Source organism: Engraulis encrasicolus, chromosome 1 (assembly GCF_034702125.1).
Source record: "Engraulis encrasicolus isolate BLACKSEA-1 chromosome 1, IST_EnEncr_1.0, whole genome shotgun sequence".
In the NCBI taxonomy this organism is placed as follows: domain Eukaryota; kingdom Metazoa; phylum Chordata; class Actinopteri; order Clupeiformes; family Engraulidae; genus Engraulis; species Engraulis encrasicolus.
In genome coordinates, this window is record NC_085857.1 from 42,892,226 (window position 1) to 42,917,225 (window position 25,000).

Genomic DNA, 25,000 nt, shown 5'->3' on the forward strand with positions numbered 1-25,000 from the left:
GACTTGGCTGGATTCCTGTGTGTGTGTGTGTGTGTGTGTGTGTGTGTGTGTGTGAGAGAGAGAGAGAGAGAGAGAGAGAGAGAGAGAGAGAGAGAGAGAGAGAGAGTGAGAGAGAGAGAGTGTGTGTGTGTGTGTGTGTGTGTGTGTGTGTGTGTGTGTGTGTGTGTGTGTGAATGACACCAAGATTAGCCTATGTTTAAGGAGTAGCCTAATCCAAATGGTGACAGGCAGAGAGAAAAGTGTAGGACACACACTGATCACTAATACTTTCTGACCACCAGGGCGCTCTGCATTGATCATTTCATGTGCATAGTCTGTGACCTCTGACATGACTTCATTTGGCCTTTGACATGTGACTGACAAAAGCCACACCAAAAGAATGTCTAAAAGTCTAAATTGTATGCAAATAGGTTCTTACTGTACATTTCTAAGCCTGTGGTGGCCTGTTATTCTATCATGCCATTTAAACGTTGCTATTAGGCCTATGGTTTTGTACAGTGATAGCCTGCTATATAATCCAAATACTAGAATTCACATGGCCTAGTGTTACATGCCCACATGTCCTAAATAGGCCTATTTTTTATTATTATTTTATTCTTTTCTTTTTGTCCCAGACTGTTTCTTTTTCTGTCAAGCCTGAAATGGGATGTGCTCTACTAGCCCCATCTATTGGTCAGTGGAAATTACATTTATTTCCATGCTAGACTAGTACATTTACATGCAGGCATACTTTTGCTGGTCAAAGAACAACTAATAAGCATTCATGTTTTAGCTACTTTTTTTGCCAGATGCAACACAAGAACTAATAAAATACAGAAAGACAGGAATAAAGAAAGAAAGAAAGAAAGAAAGAAAGAAAGAAAGAAAGAAAGAACAGATTACCATCAAGGCAGACAGCTGCATATTAAAATCGAGTTGGCAGGGGTCTTAAGCCGATGAGTTTACAACAAACCCTTTTTTGTCGTTGCCAATAAAACAGAGGGGACTATCAACAAGATCACATAGGATTTGCTAAGGTACACATACATTCCTACATGCTTCACACTTACAACTATGTAATATTGGGATGAACCCACATTGTGCAATGTCGTTGAGCGCAGATTGGTAAGCAGCAGTTCTGGCTGACGTAATCGACTGACAAAAGTGTCTGACATCAGATCATCAGCCAGGTGTTACTGTTTAGTGGGAAAGGTGTGTCAAGTCATGTTGCTATGCCTACAGCTTTTTTTTCTGTGAATAAAATATGTCGGTTTGGCATGCAAACAAAGCTGACCCCGTCACCCAATCCTCTCCCTCTAAAATGACATGATGACTTGACAGGCTATGAATCTCACATGCAGATAAATTAAGCTAAATGAAATAAAATGTGCATAAATAAATAGATAGATAAATAAATAGACAAATAAATAGATAACTTGTTCTCACAGAAATGTCAGGACAAGCCAGAGGTGTTGTCTCCATACGTATTGGAAAATCAGGAGTTGAAATATTTTATATTTCACCTGGTGGAAATCTTGTTCTGCCATGGGATTTTGAAGGATTTCGAAGCAGATGATCACATGGTAAAACGATAAAACTCTTGATAAGTCTTGTTTACTTTACTCAGATATCACACTTTGGCAATAAGAGGCTGACCTAGAGTCCTGGATACGAAGTGGAGCTGGCCCTGGCATGGCCAATTGGTAGGGCACTCGCCTGCCTTGCGGCTGACCCGGGTTCGATTCCCGGCCGGGATCCTTTGCCGACCCCTCCCTGTCTCTCTTCCAATTGGCTTCCTGTCCACCTCATACACTGTCCTATCAAATAAAGTCGAAAAAGACCACACAAAATATCTTATAAAAAGAAGAAATAACCGCGTCAAACAGGTTAAGACTACTGTTCACACTAGTTCGAATTGGTGTGGCTCCAATTGGCTCAGACTTGTTCTAACTGCTTTGGTTCAAACAGTTTCAGACTGGTTCGACCTGGGTTGGCTAAATCGGGTTCAAATCGGCTCAAACTGGATGAAACTGGTTCAAACCGGATCAAACTGGTTTAGTTTGGATAAAACTGGGTCAGACTCAAACATGTTTGGACTGGTTTGGATAAAACTGGCTAAAAACTGTCCAAATTGGTAGCCTGATAAACCAGCCTAAATGTGAGATTGGATGTGTAATTAAGTCTGGACCAGATGAAGGATACAATCGGAAGACTGTTGATGAGCACAACCCGTTGTCTTTCAAACCGTGTCTGTGCCTATAGGCCAATGCTCTGACCAATCAGCGCAACTGACAGTGAGTGCGTATACATGCAGTTCAGTATCCCGAATATGATCGGGATATTAAGTATCCCGAATTTGCGTTTGCGCATATAAACACTTCAGTATCCCGAATAAGCCCTTATTCGGGATACTGAGAAATCGGGATATGCTAGGTGGAGTTTTCCGAAAGAAGCCGGGATACTGACGCATGTATACACCTTATCCCGAATACAGGGGCTTCCCATGGAACGCTGTTGCTGGTATCCAGGCTACACGCATTTGAAGAGAATTCTATAACGGCCAAGAATGTAGACTGGGATATAACGTTCTGTGCGCATATAAACACCTTATCCCGAATATGATCATAACCGGGATAAGCCTCATATTCGGGATACTGAACTGCATGTAAACGCACTCAATTACCACCATCAAAGAGCGTGGATCCATGAAAAGATAAGAAACACTATTTGAGGTACTCCTTACTAAAGTTAAAAAGCCTTTATTAAATACTGGCTACATATATGTAGCATGTAGGCAGTATTTAATAAAGGCTTTTTAACTTTAGTAAGGAGTGCCTCAAATAGTGTTTTTTTATCTTTTCATGGACGTGTGGACGCCCAAGTTCTTTTTTGATGAGCACCCTTTTTTACTCACTGGATACAGGACCCAGTGAAGCATTCCCTTTTCTCTTTTTTGGAGCGTGGATCCATGTTTTATAGCCTGTCGGTAAAACGGCACGTTTCAACGAAAACCTTGAGTCTAATTCTTCAAAATTCGTCATCACTCCCTCAAAACCCCTCCCGCTTTGATTCAAAACACATCTCTGCGTTGTGGTTAGTTTGCCAGATTCTTCTTGGCAAGCCTGGCAGACCACAACAACGATGCGAGGCCAGACCCACTCGTAGCCCAAAAAAATTGGCGTCCAGCGGGTGGCGCTGGTTTACTAGGCTACCAAATTGGTTTATTTTGGCTACAACTGGTTCAAACTGTCCTACAGTAGTTTGTCTGACACTGGGCAAAACTGGCTCATATCTGTCTCAACCGGCATAGTCCGGCAATAACACAGTTTAGACTGGTGTGGCTCAAAGTGGATAAAACTGGCTAAAACTAGCTCAAACGGGATAAAACTGGCTAAAACGGTGTCAAACCTCAAACTGGTTCAAACTGGTTTGGCTAAAATTGCCCCTAGCCAGTTAAATCTGGTTCAAACTGTCCAAAACTTGAACTGCTTTAGGCAGTTTATGCTAAAACTGGTTTAAACCGGCCAAAATGGGATCAAACCAGTTCAAACTGGTTCAAGCTGGTTTAGACTGGTGTGGCTCAACCCAGCTCAGCTGTCTCAAATTGGTTTGAACTGCTTCAAGCCAGTTTAGACTGGTTTGGCTAAAACTGATTCAGACCAGCCCAAACCAGTTCAAACCGATATAGAGTTTGGCTAAAACTGCTTCAAATCAATTCAAACAGTCCGAAACCTGTTTGGACTAGGTTGGCTCAAACTGGATCAAACCAGATCAAACTGATTTACATTAGTTTAGCTAAAACCAGTTCAAAATGGTTGAAAATAGTTAAAACTGGCTAGAACCGGTGTAGACTGGTTTGGCTTAAACTGGCTAAAACTGGTTCAAACCGTTCCAAACTGGTTCAAACAGGCTCTGACTGTTTTAAACCATGGTTTAGACTGGTTTGGCTAAAACTGGATAAAACCAGATCAAACTGGTTCACACCAGTCTAGACTGGGTTGGCTAAAAGCAGTTCAAACTGGTTCACACTGGTTCAACCTGGATCAAATTGGTTCAAATTGTTTCAAACTGGATTATACTGGTTTGGCTAAAGCTGGCTAAAACCGTTCAGTTCAAACCAGTTCAGACTGATTTAGCTAACACTGGTTCAAAGTGGTTCACACCAGTTCAAACTGGTTGAGACTGCTTTAAAGGAACAGACCACTTTACTTTAACACATGAAATATATTCTTCTCAGAACTGAGATGAGGTGATGCGTACCTCTCCGAGCGTTGTGCGACTTACCAGTCAGTCAGACGCGCTGTCACTCCTGTTAGCTTCTGGCTAGCTAGATCTAGTTGGTTTTGATAAAATTGGCCAAAACCAGTGCAAACCGGTTTAGACTGTTTCAAACAGCTTTATACCAGTTTGGCTAAATCTGGCTAAAACTGACAAAAACCAGTTCAAACTGGGCATAGATTACATAGACTGGTTAGGCTAAACTTGGCTCTAACCCAGTTTGGACTGGTTTGGTTAGGACCGTCTAAAACCAGTTCAAACTAGTTTAAACCAGTTTAGACTGATTCATATTGGCCAAACCAGTTATATCCGGTTGACACTGGTTCAAACTGGTTAAAATCGTCTTAGACTGGTTTGGCTAAAACTGGCTAAACCGGTTCAGACTGGTTTAAGCCAGTTCAGACTGATATGACGAAAACTGACTAAATCCAGCTTACACTCAAAGTGGTTCAAACTGGATCAAACTGGTTTAAACCAGTTTTGACAGATTTGGCTAAAGTCGGTTCAAACCAATTCAAACCAGTTCTAACTAGCTGAAACCACTTCAAACTGGTTCAAACCAGTTCAAAATGGTTCATTCTCATTTGGTTCAACGTGGTTTGGTTCAAAATAGCCCTGATCTGCACTTTTAAAATAACATAGCAACAATGAGCCCGTTTATATGCGCATCGATAAACCGTTCATGATCAGGTTTTTGGAGTTACCGGTTTATTCGAGCGCTCATGTAAACTGAATAAACAGTTTTCATAACCGGTTTATTGCCGTTATCAGTTTATGAGAAATCCGATTCGCACAGGTAGTTTTTTGGCTAATAAACTGATTTCTCGTGTCATGTAACAAGCATAATCGGGTTATTGTCAGGTTATTGACATTCTAGAAGGATAAGTAGCCAATCACAAGCCTTAAACTCTAGCTTCGTGTAACATACTTTAGTGGAACACAGTCAATCGACGAACTGCATGTAAACAGCAATAAACCGTTTACTCCAATAACCTGTTTATTCCAATAACCTGATTATTGCGGCCATATAAACGGGCTCAATTAATGTAATGGAGGCTAACTAGCAGAGTTGGCGTGGAATGTTAGTAAACCTCCCTCTGAAAGCCTCATACAGTGTCGATGTCATTGAGCTGGGTGACTGGTCATTTAGTCCAGTGGTATCGTACTGTGCCTCCCATTTCCGAACCGATGTAGTTGACGAGGTTGCACTTTCACAGCCCCGAGGAGGAGTAGAGTAGAGAGTAGAGTAGAGTAGAGTACTTTTATTGATCCCGAAGGAAATTAAGGTGTCTGTCAGCTTACATAAATACACAAATCCAAACATACACAAAGAACTTATACACATAAATGCACATTACAGTAAAAGTATATCGCCACACACACACTCTCTCTCCCTCCCTCCCTCCCTCTCCCCCTCTCTCTCACACACACACACATCCTCTCTCTCTCTCACCCCCAACACACACACATTGTCACACACACATTGTCACACACACACACACACACACACACACACACACACACACACACACACACACACACACACACACACACACACACACACACACACACACACACACACACAGGTCCTTGTAGGGCATCATGTTACATACATACACACAAAAAGTGAAGTGTAGGTGAAGTGTAGCTGTTCAGTAGAGAAAAGAATCGGGAGGGGGTGGGGGGTGGTGGGGGTTGGTTTAGGCAGTCCAGTCACCATTGACAATCTCTTTCATTGTGTCTTTCTGTGTGGTGTTGAAGAGCTGGATGGCCCTGGGTACAAATGACTTCCGTAGTCTGTCTGTACGGCAGGGGAAGGCCCGGAGTCTGTAGCTGAACACGCTCCTCTGGTTGGCCAGAAGCGGATGCAGGGGGTGTCTGTCATTTTCCAGTATGGAGTCCAATCTGCTAAGTGTCCTGTTTTCGGCTATTGTAATGAGGTCCTCCAATTCCATGCCCACGAACAGGTGCAAGATGACCTCCGTCACAGTGGTGCCGTGACCCGGTTGGGAGTGAGGTTTAAGGGGGAGAGTGTAACGGAGGCTAACTAGCAGAGTTGGCGTGGAACGTTAGTAAACCTCCCTCCGAAAGCCTCATACTGTGTCGATGCCGTTGGGCTGGGGGACTGGTCCTTCAGTCCAGCAGTGTACTGTGGCTCCCATTTCCGAACCGATGTAGTTGACAAGGTCGCACGTTCGCAGCCCCGAGGGGGACGAACAGGTGCAAGATGACCTCCGTCACACTAGCACATTCATAGATTTGCATTGATGTTGGGATATTTCAAACCAAAAGGAGCTTATAGGCCCAAAGGAAACGAAACCCCATCTGGGAAACGCAAACTTCCATTGTCACTGTGACACAGCACTCTACAGCACACAAGTGCACACTGCACACAATGAAATTGCATTTATGCCTCACCTGTGCAAGGGGGCAGCCCCCAATGGCATTGCAAGAGAGCCTGCAGCAGGACGGTAGGGCCTACCATGCTCAGGGTACCTCAGTCATGGGGGAGGATGGGGGAGAGCACTGGTTAATTACTCCCCCCACCAACCTGGCGGGTCGGGAGTCAAACCAGCAACCTTTGGGCTGCAAGCTGAAGCCTTCAGTAAAAATTCATCCTGGAAATGGGATTGACGTGTAACTTCTGATTCAGATAGGCCCTACTACAGGAAAATAATAAATAAATCCATGTGGTATAATTACGAGGAAAAGCTAAGGTAATGTCTATATTCCAAAATGTCAATTACATTAAACCTATAGATAAACGCATTCGGAGTTTAAATTATTTTTAATTCAACTAAACACCCACTGTTAAAGTGAATTAGTTTGACCTGTGCCTGGATAGATTCACCTGCCATCCGAAACATGTTGCATGCTGGGTAATTGTCTGAGAGAGAGAGCCAAAGCTGGGTATCTATCATCACTGGTAGAGTTTTGCCTGCCAATAAATGCCCGGTTTCGTCAGTGTCTCACCGAATGCGTTTGTTGTTTGCATCTAAAACATGTGGCTGAATGGTCAAGGTCCCTGAGGTAAGGTTACAGTTCATTTCGTGCTTTTCTTAATGGCGAGCAAACACAGGTTGAACCCCCGGACACGGAGAGGAGCACTCTAATGGACTGGGGCTAATATGACGATGGCTACATTTAGCAGCATTGGGGAATAGAATATTATTGACAGTGACGAAGGAATCCGTTCAACGGTGACCGATATGGTGGTAAAGAGCGAGACAACTTCTTCTTCCAACGTGGTTGGCGTTGAGAGTAAATACTTGTGGTTCTTGTCTCCAAGATTAGTAGCTAGCTACGTCATTATTTGTCTTAGCTATGTTGGTAAGCTGAGGTTGCAAGTGTGTTAGCTAACGCCCCTAGCCTGTCTATTTGACCAACTAGCAAGCTAACGCCTGTCAGAGCAGTCTTGTTGCTCATCAGTATTGACTTAAATGCTGAATTAAAGGTTTATCATGGAAATGTACACACTTGCCTTGTATACAGCGTTGGATAATATCGGATAAGAGGAGGTGAGTGTTAATAGCTTCACAATGGTGGCGAGAGTAATAATGTTAAGTTAATGTGAGGTCAGGTTCAGTTAGCTTAGTAATGGCCTGCTTGCTTGCTAGCCAGTCTGCTAGCCAGCTGTCAGTCGCAAATGTAAACACAGGCCTTCGTGCGTTTTCTAGATGGCACAGATAGCCAGCAAGTAGTCAGTTTGCACATGATGTTGGGTCAAATGATTGTATTATTCGTAAGGCGAAGGTAACCTGTAACTCGTTTGTCATGTCACCATTCTATTTGTTAAACATTTGGCTATGGTTGCTTTTTCACCACACAGACATTGTGTCATGGATAGCTACGGTTGACTAGTATAGAGTTTCATCGGTAGCTTTTGGACAATCACACCGATAACTTTCGTTTTAAGCTCTATTCGTCTCATTTAAGATGAGGCCGAGTTCATGCGGAATAGTTGCATGTTTCTGTATGTTTAAGTCATGTGACACATTGGCTTGTTGTTGTAGTGCTTAACAGCTGTTGCACAGCAGTTATTCTACTAGTGATGGATAGCAGCGTACATTTATGTACATGTTTTATTTGTACCAGTGTATGGTATCAAAACAAACAACAAATAATATCAAAACCACAATCCTGTTCCAACGCTTTAGCAAAAATTGTATCCTGTCTTCTGTGTGGTTTAGGTTATGTTTACATTAGGGGTTCAGCAGTTGGCAAATAAAGGCAGCTCTACTCTTAAAAGATTTCCAGGCAGAACTGGAGCGAGTGAATTAAGTGACTTGTGGGAACGTACTACCCTTTGTGAAAATTGACAACTCGATAAAACTCGAGTTCTGTGTCACATACGTCCCTACCTTACACTACCTTACACACCTTTAGTGTAAAGAGCACAGTTAGTCGGGTTAATTTATGAAATCACCTGTAGCCGGGCAGGTTAGTCAGGGTAGGGGTGAATATGTCGGGCTGCATTGAAGCTTCAGGTTTATTACTGTGTTGCCAGTTAAACAGAAGTGTCAAATGTAAAAGTAAAAAAAAGAAACCCGGTGTCCTTCCAACACCAGTAACCTATCTGAATCTTAGGATCAACTGACCCTGCACTGGTTGGATAAAGTTTGTGGTGGGCTCTGAGGTTTTTAGTGTTTTTTTTCCAGTAACAACGCGGTCTTAACTCATTAGGTATAATGGAGTAAATGGTGTAACAGCTATGTAAGTTCCTTTGCTACTGTTGTACTTACACCATGAATTAGCTTTTGCGTTTGACACCACTGCTATTAAATGATTTGAGTTAGTGCCTTAGGCTAAGAGTTTTTTTTTTTCAAAAACACTATTAGAATCAGCTCCTCAGCTGTAATCGGAAAGAGACATTTAACTAAACAATGACTTGAAAGCCTTCCTACATTGTATGAACTTCATTTGCTAATCTCTACGTGTGTGTGTCTGTGTTATCTTTTTCGATCCCACAAGTGTAACCATTGGAAGAGAAATGACAACTCCTGAGAATAACAGGATACTTTCAAAATCACTCTACAGTTTACTAATCTGTGTGTATGTGTGGTATGTGTTTGTGTTTCCTGGTTGTTCGTTGCCACAGGTGTGACCTTGCAGCAGCTCCTGGTGAGGACTGTGAGCCGGTGGCGGTGTGTGGTGGCTGCGGTGGGGGCTGTGACACACGATGGAGCCTGCCGGTGTCATCCGCATGTACGCGTCCACTCCCCCTCCCATGGAGGACGGCGGCGGCGAGGACGAGGACGACGAGTTCGGGGACTTCTCCTCTTCCGGAGGCGGCGTCCCCAACAGCATCAGTTTCTCCGAGCTGGACACGCCGGCGGCCACCTTCAGCCAGCAGTCCCAGTCGCAGTCCCAGCCTCACACCCAGCCCCTGGTCGCTACCTCTCCCCCAGAGCTCCTCAGCAACGGCCACCCTCGAGTTCCTTCCTCCTCCTCCTCCTCCTCCTCCTCCTCAAAAGCCAACGGGGTCGTTACGGGTCCAGGAGCAGGAGCGGACGGCACCGCCCCGGCTAGGACGCTCAGCACCGCGAGCGAGGAGATGCAGGAACGGCCAACAGGGCATTCGCAAACCACTACGGCCAATAACAACGCCGCTACCAGCTGCACAGACTCCAAGTTGAGGAAAAGGACTGAGGCTACAGTAGTGGAGTGTAGCAGCAGTGCGGACTGTAATGGTGGTGGGCCTGAGAAGGAGGAAGAGGAGGAGGAGGAGGAGGAGGAGGCAGGCGGGAGTGGACCACTCACTAACGGCTTCGCTGCATTTGATCAGCCAGGCACTCACGCTCCCGTGAAATCCAGAGGCAGCGCACCAGACTCTGAGGTCGCCCTCGAGTCGAGTGGGGTCGTCCGCGGCGAAAACGACAGCGAGGACGACTTTGCGGATTTTGCCGCTTTTTCCGTCAACACTAACAGCCACGACGACGATCACTTAAACGACGGCAATGGCGACGGCGACCAACAGGCCAACTGGGGGAACCCTTTTGTGGCCGACTGGCAAACGACGACACCACAAGCCGACGACATCCTGAACGCCGATGGGAAGTGGGGTAGTTTGTCGGGCGCGTCGGAAGAAGTTGCGTTGGCCAGAGACTCTTGTGGCGGGAGAGACGTGGACTCTCTTCCCGCGGCACCGTCAGAGGCACTGAGGAACGGGGATGGGGACGGGGACGGGGACGGCGACTCCTCGTGGACCCACACGGACCATGATGATAACACTCAAACTGAAGCAGACATGAACAACACGTACAGCGCACTTTCCCAGACACAGGCCACACTAAACGGAGAGCTAGGAACCGGCTCAGAGGAGGATGGCGACGATGATGGTGAAGGCGTGAAGCCACCGCACAGTTTAACATCATCTAGCACGCGGTGTCCCGACCGCGATTCTGACCCAGACAAGTCAAGGCAAGTCCATTTATTTGGCACTGCCTGTAGAGATGGGATTTCTGGCTCTTTGACGGATTCCAGATCATAGTGGCTCTTTGACAGGTTCCAGATCATAGTGGCTCGTTCCTTTCAAAGAGCTGTTCAAAAAACTGGCTCATTTGAATGGTTTTCAATTATTTATTCAGTGTTAAGATGGCATCTTTGACTCATCCTCATCCTTTTAAAGTCTGTTTTTGCCACTCTCTGAGGCAGTCTGTGGGGTTTTTTCCCGAAAATAAAGTACTCGTGTGACTGGTCACATGAACAATAAAGGGGATCCCCCATCTGTGATTCGGTTCCTATCATTCCCATCAGAAGTTCAAAAGAATTGATTCATTCACAAACGTCACAACACTAGTCTAGAGTGAACGAGGTACCACTTTGGAGTTAGCCTGAAGCTTATCTGCAATTTCAAAGATGGCAAATGGCAGCTCGGAAATAGGACAAAGCCAAAGTGCTCTTTATATTAATTTAGTCAGTCTTTAGACTAAAGTTATTAAGTTATTGGAAGTCATTATGACACCTGTGAACACTTGTGCAGAGTGCTTGCCCAGGTACATCCTTGATCAATTTCAATACACGTATTGGAATGTAATAGAAGTGGGTCAAGTTGTTTTGTTCATGCCACTTTTGTGCTTTGTACCTGAAAGGGAGGCTGTAGCCTCTCAGTGCAGGTGGGCCCATCTTTGGGCCCGCCTATTCATGTTTTTTGATGGAGAAACATAACTACTTCAACATTGATATGGATTATCAATAGTAGACCATTGCATTATCAGGTTCTACACTCATTCATTACTCACTGCACAAAAAGGAAGATAAATCTCGTTGTACTTTGGGTCAGTGATGTTTTAGTAGCAGCACACGTCAAGGTGGTGCAACCACAGATAATGCCACTATTGTATGGATTTTTTTGTTTGTTTTTAGTGGTTTATCTAAGAAGCATATTCATTGCAGTACATTAATTACCAACAATTACCAATACATTTGTTGGCATTAGCTGTGGTTGTACCACCAGCTGTGGTTGTAACACCACATCATTGACCCGTATAATGACAATAATGGCTTTCTGCTCTATGGTATTCTTTATTCAGGGACGGCGTTGGCGTTGGCGTTGGCGTTGGCGCAGGCTCGGGCAATGACAGCGAGCCCGAGACGGAAACGGAGACTGAGACCTCCCTGGGCCGCCCGCTGTCCACCGACGCCCTGGAGGACTTTGGGGACTTCAGCACCACGGGCTCGGTGCCCTCGCCGCCCCTCCTCCAGGAGGACACGGTGGCCGACGCTGACGCCACGCCGCTGGCCGACCACAGCCACATGGAGGTCGGGGACGGCGACGAGGACGAGGACGACGAAGAGTTTGGGGATTTTGGAGACTTCTCGTCCACGACCGCTACAACGGCGACAACAACAACAGCGGTGGGAGGTTTTGGAGCCAGCGGGCCGGACTTTAGTGCTAACTTCGATGCCTACCCTTCGAGATCCAACATGGCCGCCGATGGTGCTGCCACCACGTCGGATGCAATACAGAACGAGTTCAGAGAAGACTCGAAAACAGATACTAAAGAGATCAGCTGCGCCACCTCCTTCTCTGACTTTACGACCACTTTAACATCCAGGGACCTGACCGACTCTGAATGTAAAACAGCAGCAGCAACAGAAGACGGAGGAGGAGGAGGAGGAGGAGGAGGAGGAGGAGAGGAAGGTCAGTCAGAGCTTAGTAGCAGCATGGCCGTGAGTGACAGTTTTGCAGACTTCCACTCTGCGCCTGTAGAGGGCGACGCAAGCGGCAGGAACGACGACTGGACTGCTTTTGGGGAGGAACAGGAGGGGGCGGAGGAGAAGGAGGAGGAGCAGGCTGGAGGGGGGGAGGAGGGGTTCAGAGATGGGGACACGGGTGCTGTAGGAGGAGGAGGAGGAGGAGGAGGTGATGGAGGAGGAGGAGGAGAGGAGGAGTCCTGGGCATCCTTTGGGCCTACCACAGCATCAGCATCAGCAGCACTTTCGGAGGAGAGCTCAGAGGGGGGGTGGCATGAAGGCCATCAGCTGCAGCAGCAGCAGCAGCAGCATCAGACCCCCACGCTGCCCCCCAGCTGTAGCACTACTACTGACCACAGCAGGACGGACCCCGCTACTGTGAGTTTGTGTGTGTTTGTGTTTGTTAGGGGTGTAAATCACAGCCTCCATGACAATACGATATGGTATCGATTTCTTAAAGCAGGGATTTGATTATTTTCGATACTTCAAGGGGAAATTCGGTGTAAAATGGCTTACGTTGTGTTTTAACATGATGCTGAGGGCTAAGTTTGGGCGCTTACCTTAACTTCATTCGTGGCTTGCATTGAGAAATCCAGCGCTAGTTATAGTAGGGGCTCTAAGCCGAGAAATCGTTACGCGCTGGATAGAAGCATATAATTCGGTACACGTGTTCCTTGACTGATTTGAAGACATCCTAGAAGGGGTGCCCCTTGAAAAAAAATGTCTACCATGTCATATACAATATGTCATGTTGGTAACGCATTACATAGTTATTACATGACATTATACTTAGCTGACAATGTTAATATAGTCCTCAGAAGAGATGAAGCAAGGGTAGCCTGCTAGACCAGATTGATAAAACTACAAAATGTAAATAGTGTGAAAGTATGGGTGAGTCTGTGCTTACGTGCTTGACAGCATGTAACATTGTGAACGATTTGAGAAGATTCTTGGTCTGAATTAAAATGAGCATTGCCAACACTAAAACTATGGTGAGAATAGACTGCTGCTAATGCTCGATTTGAATGGGATAGTGTCAGTGCAAGATGCCCTAGGTAGCAGGTTCTCCATCCTCTAATTTTCATAACAGATATACGTATTTTATTTGTATGAGAGAGGGTAAAGGACAGGACCTTTCCATATGTATGAAGAACCCCATAAGATCACCTAATTCTATATTTTTACAAGTGCATATTGTGAGAGCATTTCAGTCATCTTTAGAATGGCATTACAGATTACTCAATATAGGCCTACATGTAGGCCACAGTATGGCTTCAGTTCAAATTAAATGGGAATGATTTCTTAGTGTATGTTGAGTAAGAAGACAGAGATAAAAAAATTAAATATTTGCAGACAAGTCCTCACCTAGTACTTGTGTCAAAAGTTGTATTAGTTAGCTCAGTAATCATTGAGTACTTAAACTGCTATCAAAACTGACAGCTGATGGACAACATGTACTGTAGGTCTTTTGCCACCCTTACCCATAGGAGAAATATCTATATAGAACAACACTTCTCATATGGTATATACTATGAAAGTAAATCATTACCTGGACTCATTTTCTTGATATGCAAGGCACATAAATAGTCTGGGCGGAAAATAGTCGATCATACCCTGCCCCCCCAAACAAAATGCCACAAGACTTTTTTTAACCTTCAAGATTTTGAGTGGTAACAGTAACATAACTCATTCCCACTACACATTTTTGCATAATATTGTACATGTCCTCAGAATGCTCTACATCAGTGGTTCTCAAACCTTTTGTGTGAAGTACCCCCTGAGAAAATATTGAGCTCTCCGAGTACCACCTTGACAACCAACATTAGAATATCGCAGTAAAGGCCTTCCATATTCACTTTTGCCAGTCAGTACAGGAGAGGTTCATAATGGCATTCCAAGTACCACCAGAGATGTCTCAAGTACCACCAGTGGTACGCGTACCACAGTTTGAGCACCACCGCTCTACATGTTTCAGTTCTATAGTTGTACTGTACAGTACAGTGCAGTGCAGTGGAGTGCAGTACAGTACAGTAGCATACAGAATGGTGCAGTATAGTAAAGTATAGTACAGTACAGTACAGTAGCATACAGTACGGTGCAGTACAGTACAGTAGCATACAGTACGGTGCAGTACAGTAAAGTACAGTACAGTACAGTAGCATAAAGTACGGTGGAGTCTAGTTAAGTACAGTACAGTAGCATACAGTACGGTGCAGTCTAGTACAGTACAGTACAGTACAGTACAGTACAGTAGCATACTGCACGGTGCAGTAGAGTACAGTACGGTATATCACATTACAGTACAGTACAGTACAGTACAGTATAGTAGAGTACAGTGCAATACAGTAGAGTACAGTATAGTCTTATAGACGTTAGCCCTCCAAAGCCAATAGGATTTCCACATGCTGTTGTTTTAAGTTTTTGAAAGACTATTTTAGTACCTATGTGAGAGAGAGAAGGCAGGCAGACATGTTTTAAACAAAGGACCACACCCACAAATAAAAAATAACGAGCAAACAATAAATTAAGTGGTTAGGTAGCCAACACGTCATCTAGATTAAAGCCAAAAGTAGATGGAAAAACAGACATGTTACCATTTTGCTCTTTTAAAACAAAGTATCTGTCAATATACTGTATGGATGGTGTATTGCATATTGATTATTCATAATTTCCTAAGCATAAATGCCCTTATCACTCCATTGTACACTTAGGACTGCGATATACATATCTGAACATTAATCAGCATACATTTGTCATTTGACAGCTGTCACTGACACTTGATATGTACATGTATTATTGACTTGATTGATATGAATATATTTCAGTTGGACTCCTAGGGTTAAATCATTGAGGGGGTCCTAAGGAAGTAGTAGTAGTTTGTGTGTGTGCGCGCATGTGTAAATGGGATTAAAATTATTGTTTGCCATCTTTATCTGAAGAGCAGACTGAGTGTCTGAACCTGCTAATGCTAGCATGCTAACATTGGGACAGTTATGTGTGGCCCAGTTCAAGGGTTTATCTCTTCTCCCCTAAATTTTCTAACCACAATTTTCTTTTTGGATGTTATAGATATGACCCACTGCAAATTTTTAAAACTCTTAATGAATGTTTGTTCAATAGCTAAATGCCCAGAAATGAGCTCTCAATTGTAGAGTGATCTCATTCTGACCATGGTTTTTTATGATTTTCCTGTTTTTGAATCTAAATAAGACATATATAACATTGTTTTTATGGTAAGTTTTGCACATATTTTCAAAGTTCAGTTTGTATACATCACACACAAATAGATGGATTGGCCCATAACACCATTATGTCCAGGCAATACAGCATTTTACTACTATTGGCTGGTTTTGGGCAGCCATCTTGGATTTACCCCATAAAAATGACCTTAATGACATTGAAATTTGGGGCACCCCTTCTGAAATGATGGAGAACACCCTAAGGAAGGTCTACACCGATTTTGGTGCTTCTATCCAGCGCGTAACGATTAGGCCCTTTTTGGACGCTAAGAGACCCAGCTATTAGTCGATGTTAACATTGGCCTTTTGCAGTGGTTCACCAGGGCATGAAGTAGCCATCGATATAAATCTCTACTTTCCACCCATTTACAACGCTCACAGTTGCCCAAAACTTCATTCTGTAGAGTTGCTGGGTTGTTGACATATAAAACGAGGCATAGAGAACTTTGGTAGTCCACCATTTGTTTAGAAACAATGCCATTCTTACAGGCTGTTGCAACCGCCAATATAGCCAAATACAGAGATAGTCCAGTGTAGCAATCCATGCCTGCAGTGCACCTAGAGGGCGCTGTCGAGAGAGCGCAGCCTATTCATTCGAATGGAGTCTGCATTCACTCGTTGGAGCCCCTACAGTGCAGTACTACCCGGAAAAGTAGTGAGTAGGCACACTGGACATATCTCTTTTGCTGAACTATCTCTGGACTTGGCTATATCGGCGGTTGGCATTACTGTTGGAAGCCTAAAGATGCGGTGTCGGAAATATCCAAGTCAACAGCTTCTTCAGGGTCTCTGTTGTGCAGTGTTGTCGGAAATTGTCACGTATTGAGTATTTATGTACCAGGGGCTTTTTGAGTATGTGAAAATCCTTAAAGGTACACTGTGCAGGAAATGGTCAAAGAATGTACTGCAACTGTGCTGCTCATTGAAACTGGGCTGCCTATTGCCAAATTTGATCTTTACATGAAAGTTTACTAAGTAATGAACAAATATTTTGTAGTGTGGTCCAAGTGCAGTCATTTTTGCAGCTAAAAATGGCTTTTTTTGGAAATTCAAAATGGCGGACCATGGAGAAGATCCCCCTTTTCATGTATGAACAGTGCAATTTTTTCAGTCATAAATGAATACTTAGAATTTGATGGTGGTGGTAAGTATTCATGAAAAAGGTAACAATAGTGAATGGGCAGCATGAATTCTGGAAATAAACAACTAAAAATCTCACACAGTGACCCTATAAAGATGCAGTCATATGCACCAAAACGTCCAGATTTATTGTTACATTACATTACATTTAGCTGACCCTTTTGTCCAAAGCGAATTAGTTATTTACAGGTTAATTGTAGCAGTTCCTGGAGTATGAGGTTAGGTGCCTTGCCCAAGGGCACCTTAGCCATGGAGTGCAATAGGGACTGGAATGGGGGGGATTCAAACCCTCTAAATCCAATCTCCTTAAAGGGACACTGTGTGAGATTTTTAGTTGTTTACTTCCAGAATTCATGCTGCCCATTCACTAATGTTACCTTTTTCATGAATACTTACCACCACCATCAAATTCTAAGTATTCATTATGACTAAAAAAAAAATGCACTTTTCATACATGAAAAGGGGGATCTTCTCCATGGTCCGCCATTTTGAATTTCCAAAAATAGCAATTTTTAGCTGCAAAAATGACTGTACTTGGACCACACTAGAAAATATTTGTTTATTACTTAGTAAACTTTCATGTAAAGATCAATATGCAGCCCAGTTTCAATGAGCAACATAGTTGCAGTACCTTTTTTGACCATTTCCTGCACAGTGTACCTTTAACCATTAGGTCAAGGCTGCCCCGTGCTTGTATTACGTTTTCAAGGACATTCTCATTTACATGGCACTTTTTCCTGTCAAGTCAGTCTTCGGGTTCACAGTGTTTGTAAACACGATGTTGTGTGGAGGGGCAAGACACTGGCAGCCAACCACATGAGCTATTTTTTTGACATACAGCGGTTTCCAACAATCAGAGGTTGAGTTGTGCGCAGTTAGGTTCGCGCAGTCAGGAGAAAACAAAAATGTAGAGTCCATGCATTCTTCTCTCTTGTTTTTCTCCTCTCATCTTTGTTTCTTTTTCGTTTGGTTGAAGGCGGCACTATTGGGCCGGGTGCAGAGGTTGTTCCAGGCGAGTTTTCCCGAGGCGGCGGCCACGGCGTCATCTGTAGAGGATCAGGAAGTGGAACACCTGCAACACTTCCTCAAGCCGCCAGCGGAGTCACAGAGCCAGGCGGAGGGCGACCACCAGGGGGCAGCAGACGCCAACAGGTGAGAGCGGCAGCAGAGAGACTGGATAAGATATAATACTCCTAGAATCTCTGGCAGCAGTCAATTGGTTATCATTTCTAAGTGGGTTTTTAAAAAAAAATATTTTGGGGGGCTTTTAAGCCTTTATTTTTGGAGATAAGACAGTGGAGGAGAGACAGGAAGCAAGTTGGGAGAGAGAGACGGGGAAGGATTGGCAAATGACCCGTGCCGGACTCGAACCGGGCTCCCCATGGGCATGCAAGCCCAAATGTGGGGGGCTTAGCATGCTGCGCCACAGCGCCCCCCATTTCTAAGTGGTTCTAAGTGGGGTTTTTTAAAGGTATTTTTTGAGGCTTTTAAGGCTTTATTTTTGGAGATAGTACAGTGGAGGAGAGACAGAAAGCGAGTTGGGAGAGATGGATGGAGAAGGATTGGCAAATGTAATACATGTATGGACTGTGTTTTGAAAATATATTTGGTGATGATGATGGATAGACTTGCATGGTGGGGGTTTGTGTTGCAGGGAGTGCCTGAGACTGGTGTAGAAAAAGAAAACATGTAGTGTATATTTGTAGTAGTGTATATTGTAGTGTATATTTGTATTTGAAGATGCATCTGTTTGTATTTGTGGTGTGTAATATGTGACGTAGGTTTGTGTCCTGCTGGGGTGTGTGTTTGTGGTGTGTGATATGTGTTCTGTGTTTGTGTTCTGCAGGGGTGTGTTTGTGGTGTGTGATATGTGTTCTGTGTTTGTGTTCTGCAGGGGTGTGTGTTTGTGGTGTGTATATAATATGTGTTGTGGGTTTGTGTTCTGCAGGGGTGTGTTTGTGGTGTGTATATAATATGTGTTGTGGGTTTGTGTTCTGCAGGGGTGTGTGTTTGTGGTGTGTGTATGTGCTGTGTATATAATATGTGTTGTGGGTTTGTGTTCTGCAGGGGTGTGCGGGACGTGTGGAGACAGCTGCAGGACATCCATAACGCCTTCGGCCTACAGCACCAGTGGGGCGGTTCCCATAGCAACAAGATGCTCTTGTGCTCCCTCGGAATCGACACGAGAAACATTGTAAGTGTGTTTAGGTTTAGTGTTGTTTCCGCTGAAATATTTTCAGAAAGAAATCTGTACAGTAATCTGTAGTCTCTAATATCAGCCTCTGGTATATATCTCTGTCTCTGGTATGATTAAGTTTTACAGTTGCCTTTGCTGTGAGCTGAAATAAATGTTTTGTTGCGATATTTTAAAGGATATTTTTATAAAATGTTGATATTTTATTACTGGTACTTGCTCCTTGTTGGAATGTCTTGATGCAAATACAGTAAGCAGGGCTGTAGTCAAGTCCACCTTTGTAGTGTCCAAGACAAGTTGAAGACTAGTCAAGTCCTAGTCCGAGGTGCAAGTCAGAGACCAGACTGATTCAAAAAACATTAGAGTCCAAGTCAAGTCACATGTCGGTCATTGTTAAACAATGAAAAGTATGAATGGCAATAAGGTGAATATTTGAAGGTGACCTATATGCCATTCATGTGAAGACAAACGGAGTCCAACTAATAGCGAGTCCAAGACAAGTCCAAGTCCATAGAAAAACAGACTTGAGTCCAAGTAATCGAGTACTACCACCTCAGTGATGATTTGTATCTTTATTCTCTTCCTCTTCTCTAATTGTCACCCTGTCTTGTCTTGTCTTTCTCTCCTCAGTTGTTCACTGGGCAGAAGAAGCAGCCGGTCATTGTTCCCATGTACGCTGCCAGCCTGGTGAGTCATCACGCACCATGCGCCATGTCACTCACTCGTCAGTCAAGTTGAAGGCTTCTGAAGAACACTTAAAAACTATCATTTTCATTTCGTAATTTCCTGTAAGACTGTCGTTGTCACTTCCATACTTATTTTGTGCAGTTTGCTCACAGCTCTTGTCTAGTATTTTTTATTTCATTTTTGCTAAGTACCAGGATTATTCATACCTAAATTTAAGTTTAACTTTTTTGCTGCTGCTTGTTTGTTTTTTGTTTTTTTGGCTATTGTTCCTCCAAAGAGGTGGACATGAGGAAGTGAGCTTCTGAGTAGCTGCAGAGATTTTAGGCTTGTTGGTATTGGCAGGTACTATGCATTTGCAAATTAGAAGTGACCAGATGATGGGGGGAAAAATGCATGCAGATTTTGGCAATGAGATTTTGAGTTCAGTGTGACTTATAGTTGCAATTCGTTGGGTGTGTTTTTTTGTGTGCAAATTTAGCATTTTTTTTGTAAAGAGTGCACAGCTTATTATTTTATCTCCTGAAATAATAAGCCCCTTTGTGTGAGTGTGTGTCTGTGCGTGCGTGTGTGTTTGCGGTTGTTTGTTACTGCTTTCTTCCCCTTGTATAAAGGTGTCTTTACTATCCCATCATTTCCTGTGGCGTGTGGCCCCTTGCCTTGGTTTCACCCTACCAATGTTGAGAAAGCAATTAAGTTTCCCACGCTGTCAGCCTAGACCAGCGGTTGGGGAACCTATGTCTCGCGGGCCATTTGCGGCCCTTGAGCCCGTTTTATCCGGCCCCCGATGTAATTTTAATGTTATGTAGCCTCACATGGAATATTACACATTTTGTAATGGAATCTTACAATCTACAGTTAAGTTATATTCAGGATGAATTTGAAGTGGCCCCTCGAATGAAAAAGGTTCCCCACCCCTGGCCTAGACAGAGCAACTTTTGGGGACTTTTTACCATCCCCATTGCAAATGAGATAATGACAATTTATGTGTGCTTTTGGGAGATACTGAATAAAACTTTGATGATCACGAGGCCACAAACAAGAGGGAAGGACGGGAGGAGCTAGCTTGACATGCACACTACCGTTACATCAAAGAGGTTGGATATATAATAAAGAGGAATCGAAACACATCCACTCAATGCAAAAGCGTGTGCTCAAAATTTGGTCTCCTAAGGGGGCGTTGTCCCTCCTTCTTCTTCTCTTTTCGTGGTGTTTGCACAAGACGTGCGCTACTGCCATCTACAGCGCTAAGGGGACTCCATTTATTCTCTACCTCAAGACTCCGAAGGTCTCCTAATCGAAGGTCTCCTAAAGGGGGGTTCACCCGACGTAAAGTGGATACTGGAAAAGAACCGGCCTGCTTTATCTACCTCTCATATACGATTCTCTGGTTACATTGTCCAGTCTAGAGAGATGTTTTTTTAATGTCCCTGGGCTCTTTCCATTATCCTAACTCCCATCCTCCCTTGTGCTTGTGGCCTCGTAATGACGCTGCAAGAAATTGAACTAAATATCTCGCAAAAGCGCAATTCAAAGGGCATTTTCCTATTTAGAATCGGGATGTTGAATGGTGAAAAGTCCCCCCCCCCCAAAAAAAAAAGATGTACCTAGGCTGACATGACAGCTGGGAAACACAAGCTCAGGTCGAGGACAGGAGTTAGGACAGTGTTTTTCAACACCCTGTGGAGTCACTTGGACTTCAAATGGGGTCGCCTGAAATGTCTAGATGTGAAAAAAAAAGAATACTGATAAATATTACTAATGATAACATTATCACTAGTAAATATTTGGACTGAAATGCCACATATAATTCTTGACTTAATATCCATAAGTCTAATAGCATACAAGTTAGCTCGCCAAGTGTGTTTTTTTTTTTTTTTTGGTCGCTAAAAAAATGTGTATGGGGTCCCCAGAAATTTGGGTTGTCAAAATGGGGTCCTGGCCCGAAAAAGGTTGGGAACCACTGAGTTCGGATAATGGCTTGTACCCCTTGTGTGTGTCTCTGTCTCACACGTGTCTCCTCTGTGTGTTCAGGGGATGCTGGAGCCGACCAAAGAGCCAGTGAAGCCCATCTCAGCAGCGGAGATGATCGCCTCCATAGCACAGATGCCAGCCGTGGCCCCCGACGTCACCAGCACTTCCACTGACACGGCCCAGGTATTACTCCCACAGCACCACATGCTCTTTGGCCTGTTTCCCCTCTGCCGTCTTAAAGGTGCACTGTGTCATATTTTTAGTGGTTTATGTCCGGAATTCATGCTGCCCATTCACAAATGTTCACAGATACTCACCTCCACCATCAAATTCTGAGTACTCATTATGACTTGATGAATGGCCATTTTCATACTGTACATGAAAAGATGGATCTTCTCCATGTCTGCCATTTTGAATTTCCAGAAATAGACATTTTTAGCTGCAAAACCTGCTTTACATTGGTCATGCTAGTAATTATCAGTTTATTACTTAGTAAATATTCATGAAAATATCAAATTTTGTGCAATGGGCAGCACAGTTAGTTAAGTTCAATTCAAATACAGTGTGCGTGTGTCAATATAATCTATATATTATATTATATTGAAGCAATAAATGCTCTGCTTATTTTTTGAGTTGAGAAGTGGAATTCTGCTACATGCTCCCAGACCTCTGTGTGTGTTGAGCGCCACCTGGGGTTGAGGTCTGGTAGGAACCAGGCTATAATATATCATGCACACAAGACAACATGGTCTTTGTGTTTCTAAAGGACTTTTCGTCTGAGGGTCATTCTGCCTCACTTTAGCCTCAGATTAGCACTCTAAATAAATCTCGCTGTAAATAAATATGCTTGCTACTAACTTGTCAAGTGATACAGTACAGTCTCAGTAAACACGGATTAGTTTGGTGTGGTGAACCACTCCGATTGTAAATTGAGTTGAGCGGTTTCCTACAACTGTAGTGAATGGAGATGTTCATCGGCAGTTCTCTCTCTGTCCACCAGGAGGTGCTCCCACCTGTCCAGTTTGACTGGAGCAGCAGCGGCCTTACCAACCCTCTGGATGGCAAGTTCACAAGTTCCCCTTTTCTTTATTATTTCCTTTTTAACTCTCCTACTTAGTCTCTAGCCTAGCTCTATCTAATACACTCTCACAGACGGGGTAGCGTCTGAGTCTTCATTTTCATGCAATAGAGATCGCAAAGCATGTTGTAAGATGTCTAGCTATATCTAAAATAACACGTTTCCTGTTTCACTAATATGTCTCTAACCTCTTGTTTCGTCTTCTGTGTTTCTCTGTCACCCTTTTCGTCCTGCCATGTATGTGGCATAACATATGGATGTTTGTTTGTCATTCGTTTCAACCTGCTCCCCCATACCGATGTCTTGTGTCTTCCATGGCTGTGTGTGTGTGTGTGTGTGGCTGTTCCTCAATCCCATCACGCATGCATGTGTGTGTGTCCCTCTTTGCTGTGCACCATCTTGTGTGTGTGTGCGTGTGTGTGCGTGTGTGTGCGTGCGCGCTTGTGTGTGTGGGTGCGTGCGTGCGTGCGTCTCCTCTGTCTTGTCTGTGTCTGTCTTCTCCTCCTCCTCCTCCTCCTCCTCCTCCTGTTGTATGTACGTGTGTGTGTATAACGTGTGTGGCCGGTAGCAAGTGGAGGCTCCTCTCTGCTCAACCTGGACTTCTTTGGGCCGGTGGAGGAGCTGGTCCCCAGCAGTGGTGCCTCCATCCCAGGTCAGCCAGCTCTATAGCTCTATCTCTCCACTCTCCAACCCTCCACCACACTGGAAGGGTGTTCCAACTAAGGATAAACCGATACAAATATATATCGGTCCGATATCGTGCCGATATTTGCATATTTTAAGTGTATCGGTATCGGCCGATACGCGTGTGTTTTTGGCCGATACGGAATATTTATTATTTAATGTCATTAGGGATTTTTTTTAAAAGCACCAAGACCCTTTAATGTTAAAGGAATGTTTATTTTTAACTTGTGACCTGGAATATTTGTCATTTTTTAACCTTTTTTTTTTAACCCATATCGGCCCCAAATATCGGGTATCGGAAATCGGGTATCGGCCAAGGGTGATGGGGGGGAAAAAAAGGTATTGCATCGGCCATTAAAAAACCTGTATCGGTCGACCCCTAATTCCAACAACATTGTTAAGTGGTTAACCTGGCTAAGTTAAACCTGCTAATAGATAGCCCACAGGTGTCATTGAGTGCGTTACAATATGCGACCTTGCCTCCTCCACTTGTGCTTGTCTCCTCGTATCAGGAAGTAATATGTCATGATGACATCACTGACCACAGCATTATATTTCAATATCTTGCAAAAGCTCAATTGTAAAGCCTTCTTCTCATTTGCAATTGGGATGGTGAATGAAAAACAGTCCCTCAAAAGTTGTTGTGGCTAGGCTGACAGCTGGGAAACTTAATCGTTTTCTCCACAGAGGAGGGGCCAGGAGGTGGGACGAGGCCACAAGCACAAGTGGAGGAGGCAAGGTCGCATATTGTAACTCACTCAATATTACGCAGAGATTGTAAGACTCTTCCTCTACTCTCTCTGATTTTACTTAGGAAAGATAAGGACTCCTGGCTCTCCTATTAGATCAGTGGTTCTCAGCCTTTTTAAATAAATGCCCCCTGGACCACATCACAAGCCTCCCAACGCCCCCTTGACCTCGCCGTAAGCCTACCAACGCCCCGCCTTAGTATTGAAAAATAAATTAGACCAGGGTGGCCGCGGGTCATTAAAAAGTCTTAAAAAGTCTTAAATTTCATGTTCGCCAAATAAGGCCTTGAAAAGTCTTATTTTGTCTTAAAATTTCAACCCAAATGTCTTAAATTTGTGGAGCTTAATTTAGGGAGGAATAATTATGTCAGCCATGTGATGAACTTCGCGACGGAAATCGGGAGTTGTAGCCATGTAGTGTAATTTAGAACGCATTATTCAATTTTATTTAGTGTAAAGTTTCATTGTGTATAGTTTTGTGTTTTTAAACGGCTACATTAATGTAAATAACCAATAGTGTATGATCTTGCGAGTTGGTCCTAATTTCATTTGGAAAATGGTATTGAAAAGTCTTAAAATGTCTTAATTTTGACTAGCTAAAACCTGTAAACGCTGCGAGTTGGTCTTAATTTTATTTGGAAAATGGTATTGAAAAGTCTTAAAATGTCTTAATTTTGACTTGGTCAAACCTGTAGACATCCTGAATTAGACTAATGCCTCCCAATGGGAACTAAGCCCCAGCCCCAGTCAGCTGCGTCCTTCTCAACGCCCCCATAGGGCTTAACCAACACCCCCATTGAGAAAC

General features: G+C 43.8%; 1 protein-coding gene across 2 annotated transcripts in view; it reads left to right on the forward strand.

The window, feature by feature from the left end:
• Positions 1 to 7,148: 7,148 nt before the first annotated feature.
• aftpha (aftiphilin a) overlaps positions 7,149 to 25,000 on the forward strand; it is a 22,962-nt gene continuing 5,110 nt past the window's right edge. For both annotated transcript variants that reach the window (XM_063202788.1, XM_063202798.1), the window contains exons 1-8: positions 7,149 to 7,287; positions 9,356 to 10,677; positions 11,790 to 12,831; positions 17,809 to 17,984; positions 18,900 to 19,026; positions 19,657 to 19,713; positions 21,745 to 21,867; positions 22,685 to 22,745. In XM_063202788.1, the coding sequence (XP_063058858.1) occupies positions 9,437 to 10,677; positions 11,790 to 12,831; positions 17,809 to 17,984; positions 18,900 to 19,026; positions 19,657 to 19,713; positions 21,745 to 21,867; positions 22,685 to 22,745 (2,827 nt within the window). In that variant the 5' untranslated portion in view covers positions 7,149 to 7,287; positions 9,356 to 9,436. The remainder of the gene's footprint in view (positions 7,288 to 9,355; positions 10,678 to 11,789; positions 12,832 to 17,808; positions 17,985 to 18,899; positions 19,027 to 19,656; positions 19,714 to 21,744; positions 21,868 to 22,684; positions 22,746 to 25,000) is intronic.